Source organism: Mobula hypostoma, chromosome 6 (genome assembly GCF_963921235.1).
Source record: "Mobula hypostoma chromosome 6, sMobHyp1.1, whole genome shotgun sequence".
Taxonomy (NCBI): domain Eukaryota; kingdom Metazoa; phylum Chordata; class Chondrichthyes; order Myliobatiformes; family Myliobatidae; genus Mobula; species Mobula hypostoma.
This window is the reverse complement of record NC_086102.1, coordinates 136050988-136063123: the sequence shown is the minus strand read 5'-3', so window position 1 is coordinate 136063123 and position 12136 is coordinate 136050988. Positions and strand designations below refer to the sequence as shown.

Genomic DNA, 12136 nt, shown 5'->3' with positions numbered 1-12136 from the left:
TTACCATATACTACCTGAGATTCATTTTCATGCATGCATTTACAGGAAAATAAAGAATTACAATACGATTTATGAAAAACTATGCGTAAGCGAAGACTGACAAAGAACAAAAAAAACAAACAAGCAAGCAGCCAAATCAATCACTGAAGGCTGGAGTGAATTAACTGCACGTGCTCCCAGCTTAATGCAGGCAGACATCGAGCAGAGTAATGGGAATCTAAAGCAGGAATCCCACCAGCTTTCCACAGCCTAAATCAGAAGCAAAGTCCTTTACACATAAGACCATATGATAAAGGAGCAGAACTAGGCCATTTGACCCATCGAGTCTGCTCTGCCATTCCATCATGGCTGATTTATTTTTCCTCTCAGCCTCACTCTCCTGCCTTCACCCTTAACCTTTGACATGCTTACTAACAACCTATTAACTTCCGTTTTAAATATACCCAATGATTTGGCCTCCATGGCTGTCTGTGGCAATAAATTCCACAGACACACCCACCACCTAGGTAAAGAAATTCCTCTTCATCTTTGTTCTGAAGGGTCGTCCTTCTATTCTGAGGCTTTGGTCCTAGATCTCCCCCACTATAGGAAACATCCTCTCCACATCCACTCCATCTAGGCCTTTCAATATTTGATAGGTTTTAATGAGATCTAAACTTCTAATTCTTCTAAACTGCAGCATACCCCAAGCCAGAGTATCCAATAGCTATCAGCTAAACCAACGAAGTTGTAAAATTGAAATGAGCTGTTATTCTATGTGTCTTAGACACTTGTCAAATAAATGCTGAAAAAAAATTAAATGTTTTGCTAATAACATCAGCATCATCAACACCAATTTGTCTTTCTATTGTCAGTCCTGCACTGGCAAGCAACTCACAGTCTCCACCCAGCTCGCAGGAGTCATGTGCCACACAATGCAGTTCATTGACTTTAGTTTGGCATTCAATACTGTGATCCCCAAACTTCGCCAGCTTGGTATCAGCTCATCTCTCTGCAATTGGACCTTGGGCTTTCTGACTAACAGACCCCAATCAGTTAAGTTAGACAACCTCTTCCTCCTCCACTCTCACCCTGAACACCGGTGTGCCTCAAGGCTGTGTGCTGAGCCCTCTTCTGTACTCCCTTTTCACCTAAGACTGCAATCCTGTACATGGTCCTAACTCCATAATCAAATTCGCAGACGACACCACGGTGGTTGGCCTGATCAGAGGGGATGATGAGACGGCCTACACTGCCGGGATGAGGTCTAGCACCTGGCCGTGTGGTGTGCCGACAGCAACCTGGCCCTTAACACCCAGAAGACCAAGGAGATCATTGTGGACTTCAGGAATGCTAGGAGCCACACTCACGTCCCCATCTACATCAATGGAGCTGTAGTGGAGTGTGTATCAAGCTTCAAATTCCTAGGTGTCCGCATTTCCGAGGATCTCACCTGGTCCCTGAACTTCTCCATCCTGATCAAAAAGGTGCAACAGCGCCTTTATTTCCTGCGGAAATAAAGCTCACCTCTGTCCCAGGATACTGACGGTCTTTTACCGCTGTACCATTGAGAGCATACTCACCAACTCCATTTCAGTGTGGAATGGCAATTGTTCCATATCGGACCGCAAAGCACTCCAGCGTGTGGTGAAAATTGCCCAGCGGATTATCGGCACCCAATTGCTCACCATTGAGAACATCCACCATAAACGCTGCCTGGGCAGGGTGAAAAGCATTATCAACGATGCATCTCACCCTAACCATGGACTTTTTACTCTCCTCCCATCCGGTAGGCGCTACCGGAGCCTCCGCTCCCACACCAGCAGGCACAGGAAGAGCTTCTTCCCTGAGGTTGTGACCCTGCTGAACCTCACATCACAGCGCTAAGCAGTATTGCATCCGTATTGTACTGTCTCAGTACTTTTATATTTGTATGCTGTAGCACTTACTTTTTATTCGCAGTTATTTTGTAAATAACACTATTCTTTGCATTTCTGGTTAGATGCCAACTGCATTTAATTGGCTTTGTATCTGTACTCAGCACAATGACAATGAAGTTGAATCTAATCTAATCTAATTTCCAACTCATCACCTGCAGCCTATTTAAATCCAACTTCCATCCACGGTCCGTGTTCACCCACCACACCAGCCAGCCTCAACCTATTGCTCCTAGCCTTCAGTTACCTTGCTGCCTATGGTGCTTAGCATCTGTTTTCTCTCATTTTGTGGTCCCTCATGGTTCGTTATTTTGTAGTTGATTATTAAAGTTATTGCTCACTACTCCACTGCTCTGGTTTTGGGTCAAGCCTCCGCAACTTTCCTGACAGGATAGGTGAACCAACAATTGACACATACATACAATCCAGAAGGAGCAGGAAACCATTGACCATCTGCTTGCCATTCCCTTCCAACTCTCCGTCTTGATACAGCAAACCTGTGCGAGTCAATTTCCTCCCTTTGAGCCTCAGTTGCCACCATCCTTTGGGATCACACCTACCTTCCACATGTTCTGCCTCAAACCCATTGTCCATGGACCATTCAACTCACATGAGCCTACACCTGCAGAACTTTGGATGGTGGAATATGGTCCAGTGTACGCAGTTCACTGGCTGGTGGTCTCACATCTTTGTGGAGGGGGTGTGCAGTACCTGGTCAACTAGGAAGGGTACAGCTCAGTTCAGTTTCATATGGGATCCACGGCTTATCGAGGTGGTCTACCAGACCCATGCTGATCATCCTGGGCTATTGGGTGTCAGATGGAGGAGGAGTTTTCCTGTCAGGCCAGCACTGGCAGGCATCTTCCAATCTCCATTCAGCTAACAGGAGTCGCCTGCAACTCATTTCCAACTGATCACCTGCAGCCTATTTAAACCCAGCCCCCAACCACAGCTCTTTGTCACTCACTGAACTAACCATCCTCAACCAGTTGTCCATAGCCTTCAGTTACCTTGTTGCTTGTGGTGTTTAGTGTCTCTCCTCTCTCATTTTGTGGCCCCTCGTCCCTCATGGCTTGTTACTTTCACATTCTGTTATTAAAGATATTCACTGAATTGTCTCTGCTGCCCTGCTTTTGGGCCAAGCCTTCTCTACATTTCCTGCCTTTCACATAATGAAAGTCCAGGAGTTTCAACCAATGGTCATGGACTTGCCAAGCCAGAAGGAGATTCTCATGCAGATTCAGTTTGAAAAACATTTAAACAAATATTCTTATGAAAAGGCTGAGATATTTATCCAGAGAATTCCAGAGTTTAAGGTCCTGTCAGCTTAAGGAAAACAGAACTAAAGGAGTGTAGGGCAACAGGGAATGGGGAGAGTCCCTGGAATAGAGGCAAAATCACAGAGATCTGATCCTTGGTGTTGGGAAACACAAAACAACCATTGATCACAGAGTGTGGGGATTGATGAAAAGAGATTTGATGCTCAGTCTCAGCCAGGGCATGACATTTATTTTGGTGTGTGTTGTACAGTCAGGTCTTGTATTTCTTCTCAAAGCATGTTGGATGTGGAATTCCAAGGTTGTTTTCCCTAATCTTCCTGAATTTAATCCAGAGAGTGTGAGGTAACACATTTGGAGAGGTGCCACAAAGCAAAGGGAAGAAAAACAAGTGGAAGGATAGGGTCAGAGGAGAAAGAATGCTGGTGTAGGCTGGTACAGGCTGGTAGAGACAGATATAGGCTGGTAATAGACTGGTATAGAATGGTACAGGCTGGTACAATCTGGTATAGCGTGGTATAGGCTGGTGCAGACAGGTATAGGCTGATACAGACTGGTTTAGGTTTATACAGACTGGTACAGGCTGGTATAGGCTGGTACAGGCTGGTATAGGGTGCTACAAACTGGTACAGATTGGTAAGGCTGGTATAGGATGGTACAGGCTGGTGAAGATAGCTATAAGTTGGTACAGACTAGTATAGACTGATACAAGCTGATATAGGCTGGTACAAGCTGATACAGACTGGTGTAGGGTGGTGCACTGGTACAGACTGTTATAAGTTGGTACAGACTAGTACAGGCTGGTATAGAGTGGTATAGGCTGGTAGAGACTGGTACAGGCTAGTAGAGACTGCTACAGGCTGGTATAAGCTGAAATAGGCTCAGACTGGCACAGGCCTTTACAGACTGGTACATCAATGGTACATTGCCTCTATTCAAATCAGCAAGAATTATGCTGGGCAGCCTGCAAGTGTCGCCACACTTCCAGTACCAGTGTAGCATGCTCACAACTCCCTAACCCTAACCATATGTCTTTTTTTGTTTTGGAATGTGGGAGGAAACCTGAGCACCTGGGGGAAACCCATGCACTGACAAGGTGAGCGTACAAACTCCTTACCGATAGCAGCACATACAAACCCTCATGTTACAGCTGGCACTGTAAAGCATTGCACTAACTGCAAAGCTATCGTTCTTGAATGCTTAAAGATGACAAGACACTCCAGTAAGATGGCTAACATGAGGGAATGCAAGTTGCTATTGTTTATTGGCCTAGGCATGGACTATAAAGACATGAGATGATGTTGGATCGTATACAACAATACCTACACCACAGCTGAGTGCAGCTTATTGTTCTAGTCATGTGAGAGTCTTGAGAGACTTATTAGGATGTAGTCAGGACTAAAAGTTGTAGCTATAAGGACAGATTGGATAAGTTGGGATTCTTAGAAACAGAGATTTAAGGCGGATAAAATAATAAAGGATCTACTTCGAGTAAAATAAGAAGGACCTGTAGGAGGATAGGCTGAGTGAGCTAGGGCTTGTCCTTTTTGAGTGAAGGAAGACGAGAAGGAAGTGACAAAGGTGTACCAGGTGATAGGAGGCATAGATCAACTGGACATCCAGAGGCTTTTTCCCTCAGGCAAAATGGCTAATAATTTTAAGGTGATTGGAGGAAAGCATAGCGAGGATGTCAGAGGTGTTTGTTTTACACAGTGTGATGGGTGTGTGAAACACCTTGCCGACGGTATTGTAGAGGCAAATACATTAGCGACATTTAAGGAAATTCTTGGATAAACACATAAATGATAGAAAAATAGCGGAATAAGCAGGAAGGAAGATTTAGATTGATCTTAGACTAGGTTAAGAGGTTGGTACAACATCATGGGCCAGAGGGCCTGTACTGTGTTGTACTGTTCTATGTTCTACGTTGAATCATCGAACTTACAAATTGACATGAATGTCAGGTTTTGGTTGAAAATATGGCCTAGTATTTTGATCTGTCTGCAGTGCCTGACAACTGAGATAGTATATGTTAAAGAAACATAGTGGGAAAGCTTTCAGTTTCAAACAGTGAATGGTGGTGCTGGTTTGAAGGGCTGAATGGCCTACTCCTGCACCTATTGTCTATTGTCTAATATGGCTTCCAAAATACTTCAGTCTGAATGTTGTTTCCTTAGCCTCCACATTGGGCAAATCCTTGCAATAACTAAGCTTATCTGATCATTGCTATTAAATGCCATATCTTCACGACCAACATTACTTGTTGCTAATTGTCATTTGACCATCACTCTTGACAGTAATCATATCATCAGATCCCCACCTCCTCTTTCAGCATCATCCAGGACCCTAAAAAGCCTTTACAAACGATGAAGTGATGTCAATTATGTGTTGTCCAGACAAGCCTACAATATCTTTCAACCATATAGTCTGTTTTTTTTTACACAGCTGGCTGAAGCAAAGCAAGAACTTTCAAAGTTGTTAAAATGTGATTTTTTTTTACAAGGAAATCTTTATGAATTTTGTTTCATAAAAACAACAAAAACATGGAGGTAAGTCTGCAGTGTGATGAAATGTCTCATTCTATTGCATTGTGTTTCTGAACAGTTCTCTTTAAATTAACATGTGATTACTTTTTAAAAGCTTGAAGGTAATGTTAAAGTGAAAGCACAGTGCGCGTGTGTGTGTGTGCGTGCGTGCGTGTGTGTGTGCGCGTGTGTTTGTCTGTGTGTTTATGTCAATCTGCTTCTAGTTCTGTATGTGTGTGTCTCTGTACATGGTTATGTGTGACCAAAATTGTCAGTGACCTTCAGCTCTACACTGATAAAGTATGACTATGACTATGCCAATAGGGACTCAGTTGTAATTCTCCTGAATCTAAGTGCAGACATCCCACCTCTTCCGGAAGTTCCGGGAGTCTCCCGCATATTAATAGTGGCTCCCTGATGCCTGCAAATTACATACAATGTCCCGGAAACCAATTTTTTTGAGAGAGAGTGCAAGAGAGAGAGAGAGAGAGAGGGAAAGAGAGAGCGTGTGAGAGAGAGAGAGAGAGCAAGTGAGAGCGAGAGAGAGAGAGAGCAGGAGAAAGAGAGCGCACGAGAGAGAGAGAGAGCAAGTGAGAGCGAGAGAGCGAGTGAGAGAAAGAGAGAGCGCAAGAGAGAGAGAGATCAAGTGAGAGCGAGAGAGAGAGAGCAGGAGAAAGAGAGCGCGCGAAAGAGAGAGAGCAAGTGAGAGCGAGAGAGCGAGTGAGAGAAAGAGAAAGTGCGAGAGAGAAAGTGAGAGTGACCACGAGATAGAGAGTGCGCGCCATGGCAGAGTGTTCCAGAGTGGGGTACGTCACCCCACACTACATAAAGTGTACCCCTGCCTAACAGGGGTCAAAAATAATGACAGTGTTGCTCGCTGCACTATTTGCAACAGTGACTTTTCTATTGCCCATGGTGGGTTAAGACTGTAAAAGACATGTTGAGGTGAGTCTACTCTATTGCAGACATCCCACCTCTCCCGGAAGTCTCCCGCAAATTGATGGTGCTACCTCCCTGAAATGAGTTTTTGCAGGGTGGGATGCCTGTAAGTGCTGCCTTCGACACAATTGACCACAACATTCTCCTAAATCACCTTGAGAACTGGGTTGGCCTCTCTGGTAGTGCCCATAATTTTTTTTTTCATATCTCTTAGAAAATTTGTTGTCTGAGACCATTTCTTAAAAGAAACAATGTACTTTTTGGTGTTGCTCAGGGAAGCTGTCTTGGATCCCTACTCTTCTCCTTATACATGCTCCTCTTAGGAGACATCATTAGAGAGCATAAACCTGGTTCCCACAGTTAAGCAGGTGATACATAGTTGCACGTTTTGGTTGAGATGATGATGACAACAGCCTATCTTCTCTGACTTCTGGTATTGTTGCAATAAACAAATGGATGAACAATAATTTCCTGAAACTAAATGAGGATAAAACTGAAATACTTTTAGTTGTCCCAAAGTAAAAAGAAATAAATTTTTGATAAACTTGGGAATTTTGGCTTCCCATGTAAAATCTGAAGTGACAAGCGTTATCTTCGACTCAGACTTGAATTTTAAATCTCACATAAAGGAAGGGACCAGAGCAGCATCTCCACACTTAAGAAATGTTGCAAAGGTATGTCTGTTTCTGTCACAAAATGATCCTGAAAAACTAATTCAGGCCTTTATATTGAATAGACTAGATTACTGCAAAGCACATTTTCAGAATCAAAATCAGGTTTATTATCACTGGATTGTTTTGTGAAATTTGTTAATTTAGCCTAATTTGTTTACTGGCCTTCCAAAGCAATCAAATGACAGATAAACTTCAACTCATTCAGAATGTCTCTGCTAGACTTGTAATCAAAACCAGGATGAGGGAACATATCACTCCCTTACTAGCTTCTCTGCATTGGCTTGCTGTATCTTTTATCATTGATTTTAAAGTTCACTTGGTTGTTTTTAAAGCTCTCAGTGGTCTGGGACCAAAGTACATCGCAGAACCATTTTTGCTTTATAATCCTACTCGAGCTCTCAGGTCTCCTCCCAGCTGTCTCTTAAACTTAAACAATCCTCCTCAAAAGATAATTGGCAGGTCAACTTTTTTTGATCTACGCTCCTAAATTGTGGAACTTAATATATAATACTATAAGGGATGCAGACTCAGTTAACACTTTTAAACAGCAGCTCAAAACCAATTTATTAACTTTGTTTTTAAACTAACATCTTTTCGTCTCTCACTTGCATGTTTGCACTTTATCCCAGTGTAAAGCATTTGAACTACATCATTTGTATGAAAAGTACCTGTGTGTCTGTATGTCTGTACATGTATATTGTATATACTGAACGTGTGTGTGTATGTGTGTGTGTGTGTGTGTGTGTGTGTGCGCGCACGCACATATACAGGTATATACATATTGGCTTTAGAAACTTGCAGTATTTTGTTTAACATAACAAATTCTTTGTAGGACTTCAAAGACCAGGAGACCCTGGACAAGCTGATGGAAAGCCTAGACACTGATGGTGATGCAGAATGTGACTTCCAGGAGTTTGTTGCATTCATTAGTATGGTAACTGCAGCGTGTCACGAGTTCTTCGTGCAGAAGGATGAGTAGGCAGACCATATAGTCAAAACAATGTAAGTCACCCACTTCTTCATTCTTTCCACTGATAATGACTTGTGAGATTCCAATGGAGCAATAAAGCATTTGGTTTGGAGAGTCAGCAAAAAGCAATCATGAATGAATGTCATCTGTTGAAGTGATCAGCTCCAGCCTGATGGCAGGTCTGTAGAATGTCATGTGCTCCTGGCTTAGCTGACTACGTTTCAGAGCAACACACACAAAATGTCAGGGAGGGTGCATCTATAGAGAGGAATAAATAGTCAATGTTTTGGGCCAAGTCCCTTCATCAGGACAGGAAGGGAAGAGGAAAGAAGGGAAGAGGAAAGAAGGGAAGAAAAGAAAGTTGGGGGAGGAGGAGGAGGAGTACAAGCTGGCCAATGAAGGAGAAGGTAGGTGGGTGGAGGATGGCTGTTAGCTTTCAGCTACCCCAGTGTGCTTGCAAATACAGATGCAAGTACAAGACAAATGTGAAGCACAGCACAGGTCCTCCCTACGTTCTGATTCCCATTATGGCAGATATCACATTTCAGATTCAGATTTATTGATCACAAGTACATCAAAGCATAAAGCATGTCATTTATGCTAACAACCAACATACCCGAGGATGTACTGGGGCAGCCACAAGCGTCACCACAACACAGTACGCCCATAGAGCTCAACACAGATACAAAATACAACATAGCAAGCAACAAAGCAGCAGCATGTTTTAGGGGCCTATATGTTTTTGAGCTGTTGATGATCCAAACAGTTTGCAAGTTGGAAATGAGTTCCCACCCAGCGAGAGGTGCCTGCAGCTCACAGCAGCGGCAAATTCCTCCAGCTGGTCTCCAAAATCCATGAGCTGTTCTTGGGTCATGCTTAGGTAAACTGGGGGATGTGTATAAGGACATTTAAAGATCTTTGCATTGCTTCTAACTAATCTGACTTCTGTGAATTTGATGGAGCAATGAAAAGGGAACAACATTCATCTAACTTCCACTTGTACTTAAGGTTATTGTACTCTGGATGAATAAAGGGAATTTAATTAGTAGTGTAACTCTGTGCTGCTGTAGAAGTGGGGTGTACGCATATCACCGGGAGAAAGAAATATCTTGCAGTTACACCTACGACATTTCAAAAACACAAGATATTTTGCAGATACTAAAAATCCAGAGAAACACATACAAAATGCAGGAGGAACTCAGCAGGACAGGCAACATCCATGATGTTTCAAATGCTTCAGGTGTTTGAGGCCCAGCACAGCCCAGCAAGCCCCCAGGATTCATCCTTTAAGATATCTAATGCCTTTCCCATAGCAATTTGTTCTAGAATTTCACTACTGCCACCCTGAACTCTCAAACTACAACGTCCTTCTCCACAGTGAATTTTAGACCTCACCTTTGGCTCCATGTACCACCTTAATGTTCCATAGCAATAACTCAAAATAAGCAACAGCAGTTTTTAGCTGTCCATCAGCCACCCAGAGGTTCTTCTAGTCCTCTAGAGCCAAAATCCTATTGGGGACAACACAGTTACATAATGGTTAGCGCAAGCACTTTACAGAGCCAGCCGGTGATCTACAGCTGGGTTCAGTTCCCACCGTCCATGCTGACCATCAAGTTTCTTTCTCTGCTAATCCCATTCTTCAGTATTTTAGTCCAGTTTAAGTACTCATCGAAATAGATCTCAAATGTCCTGAGAGTCTCTGGCTCCACCATCTACTCAGGCAGCGCATTACAGATTCCAACAACCCTCAGAGTGGTAAAATTCTTCCTTAACTTCTCCCTGAATCTCATAGCAATGACCTTAAGCTAGACTGACTAGTTCTATTAATTTATGCTCTTGGGAAAAAAAGTCTCAACATCTATGCTATCCATGCCTCACATAATGTTGTACATGTGTATCTAGCACCCCCTCCCGCCCCAGCCTCCCGACCTCCAAGGTTGTTGGAACTGGAGATGCTATTTCCATAAAGTTCTATGGAAGTGAAGAATGAGATGAAAATCTTATGGTTACCACCCTTTTTAATAGTTCATCACAGTACAGTTAGAAGGGGTCAGCAAGAAATCTAACGAGAAGTAAGGAAAGTGACAAAAGACTGGAGCTCATGTTCTCCCCTTGTACTGCAAGCTAGTTTAGGTTGGACAGATAAGGAGCCTCCTCGAACAGGAATTGTCTGTGAACAAGAAGGACATTCTTGCTTTACGTCGCCACGACACTTCAGGCTGACAGACAAATTTTAAAATCTAATCAATAATTTATACAAACATACACTGAAGCGAGGATAAAAAAGTGAAAGTAAAAGAAAAAAATTCAAGTTAAATAGCAGCAGAGACCCTAACTTAACACAGACTATTTGGTTTCGGCTCATAGCTGAAATGCTCAATGCCAGGTGATAAGGTACACACTGTCTGCTGCCTGAGAGAGTGCTGGAGGCAGAGACTCTCAACAAGTATCTGGACAACGGCCTGCATTGCCATGCACTGAAAACCATGCATCAAGTGCTGGTAAATTGTTAAATTGGTACAATTACTGTCACAGGTACCTAGGTGCAATGAAAAAACATTGTTCTGCGTGTTTTCCAAACAGATCAATCCATTATAGTGGTGCACTGAGGTAAAACAATAATGGAATAAGGTGTTGGTGCAGTTGTTGGGTCTGAAGATGTGATCGGCAGTGCAAGCAGACTATAGAGTGCAAAATTGGGAGGTCAAGATTCTATTTTATCATACTAGAGGACCTTCCAATAGTCTTATGAAAGCTGTTCTTGAGCCTGGTAGTACGTGCATTTAGATTTTTATATCTTCTGCCCAACTGAGGCGTGAGAAGAGCGAATGTACGTGTGGAAAAAGGATGTACGGGTGGTTGTGGGGTCTTAAATTATGTTAGCTGTTTTAAAAGGGGTTAGTCTAGAGATTGGTACAGTCATAGTGGGCCGAAGGGCCTGTTTCTGTGCTCATGAATCCATGACCCTATAAAGTCCTGGTGAATTTCCACTGCACTAACTCCACACTTTCTACAGCGTGGTGCTGTAGTATTCTCTACCTTGTCAAATGAAAGAAAACTTCCTGTACACTTTCAGAACCAATTTATCAATCTGTCCCATACCCTTTCTCTGATTCTTTGCTTTGTACACCAAGACCTTTCTGTTTCTTGGGGGATTCCAGGGTCCTATTGTTCATTGTGTGTATCCTAATCGTATTGGACTTCCCAATATGTGCATTGCTGAACAAGTAGCTGATGTGTTCATTGATATCGTTAACCTCTCATTGCAACAGTCTGAGGCACCAACCTGTTTCAAGAGGGCTTTCATTTATATTTGTGCCTAAGAAGCATGTGGCAACCTGCCTCAGTGACTATCGTCCAGTAGCACCTACATTGACAGTGATGAAGTGTTTTCAAATGTCATAGTCATAGTCATACTTTATTGATCCTGGGGGAAACTGGTTAAATTGTTGGTGATTAAATATATCAATGCCTGCCTCAGAAGTGACTTTGATCTGCCCAAATTTGTCAATTGGCACAACACGGCAGATGCCATTTCATTGGCTCTTCACTCAGCGGTGAAATATTTGGACAGCTAAGATGCATGCATCAGGACACTGCTATCAACCACAGTTTGGCATTCAATACTGTCGTCCCCTCATATCTAATCAGTAAGCTTCAGGACCTTGGGCTCAATACCTCCTTGTACAATTTGATTTTTGCTTTCCTCACCTGCAGACCCCAGTTAGCTTGGATTCACAATAAAATCTTCACGACAATCTCCATCAGCAAAGGTCACTTCATATTTACGACTGTGTGGCTAAGCACAGCTTCAATGCCATATTCCGGTTAG

General features: G+C 43.0%; 1 protein-coding gene across 2 annotated transcripts in view; it reads left to right on the top strand.

Annotated features, from left to right (window-relative positions):
* The window catches only part of s100b (S100 calcium binding protein, beta (neural)), a 38185-nt gene that overhangs the window by 13263 nt on the left and 12786 nt on the right, over nucleotides 1-12136 (top strand). For both annotated transcript variants that reach the window (XM_063051799.1, XM_063051800.1), the window contains exon 3: nucleotides 8164-8333. In XM_063051799.1, coding sequence (XP_062907869.1) covers nucleotides 8164-8310 — 147 coding nt within the window. In that variant the 3' untranslated portion in view covers nucleotides 8311-8333. The remainder of the gene's footprint in view (nucleotides 1-8163; nucleotides 8334-12136) is intronic.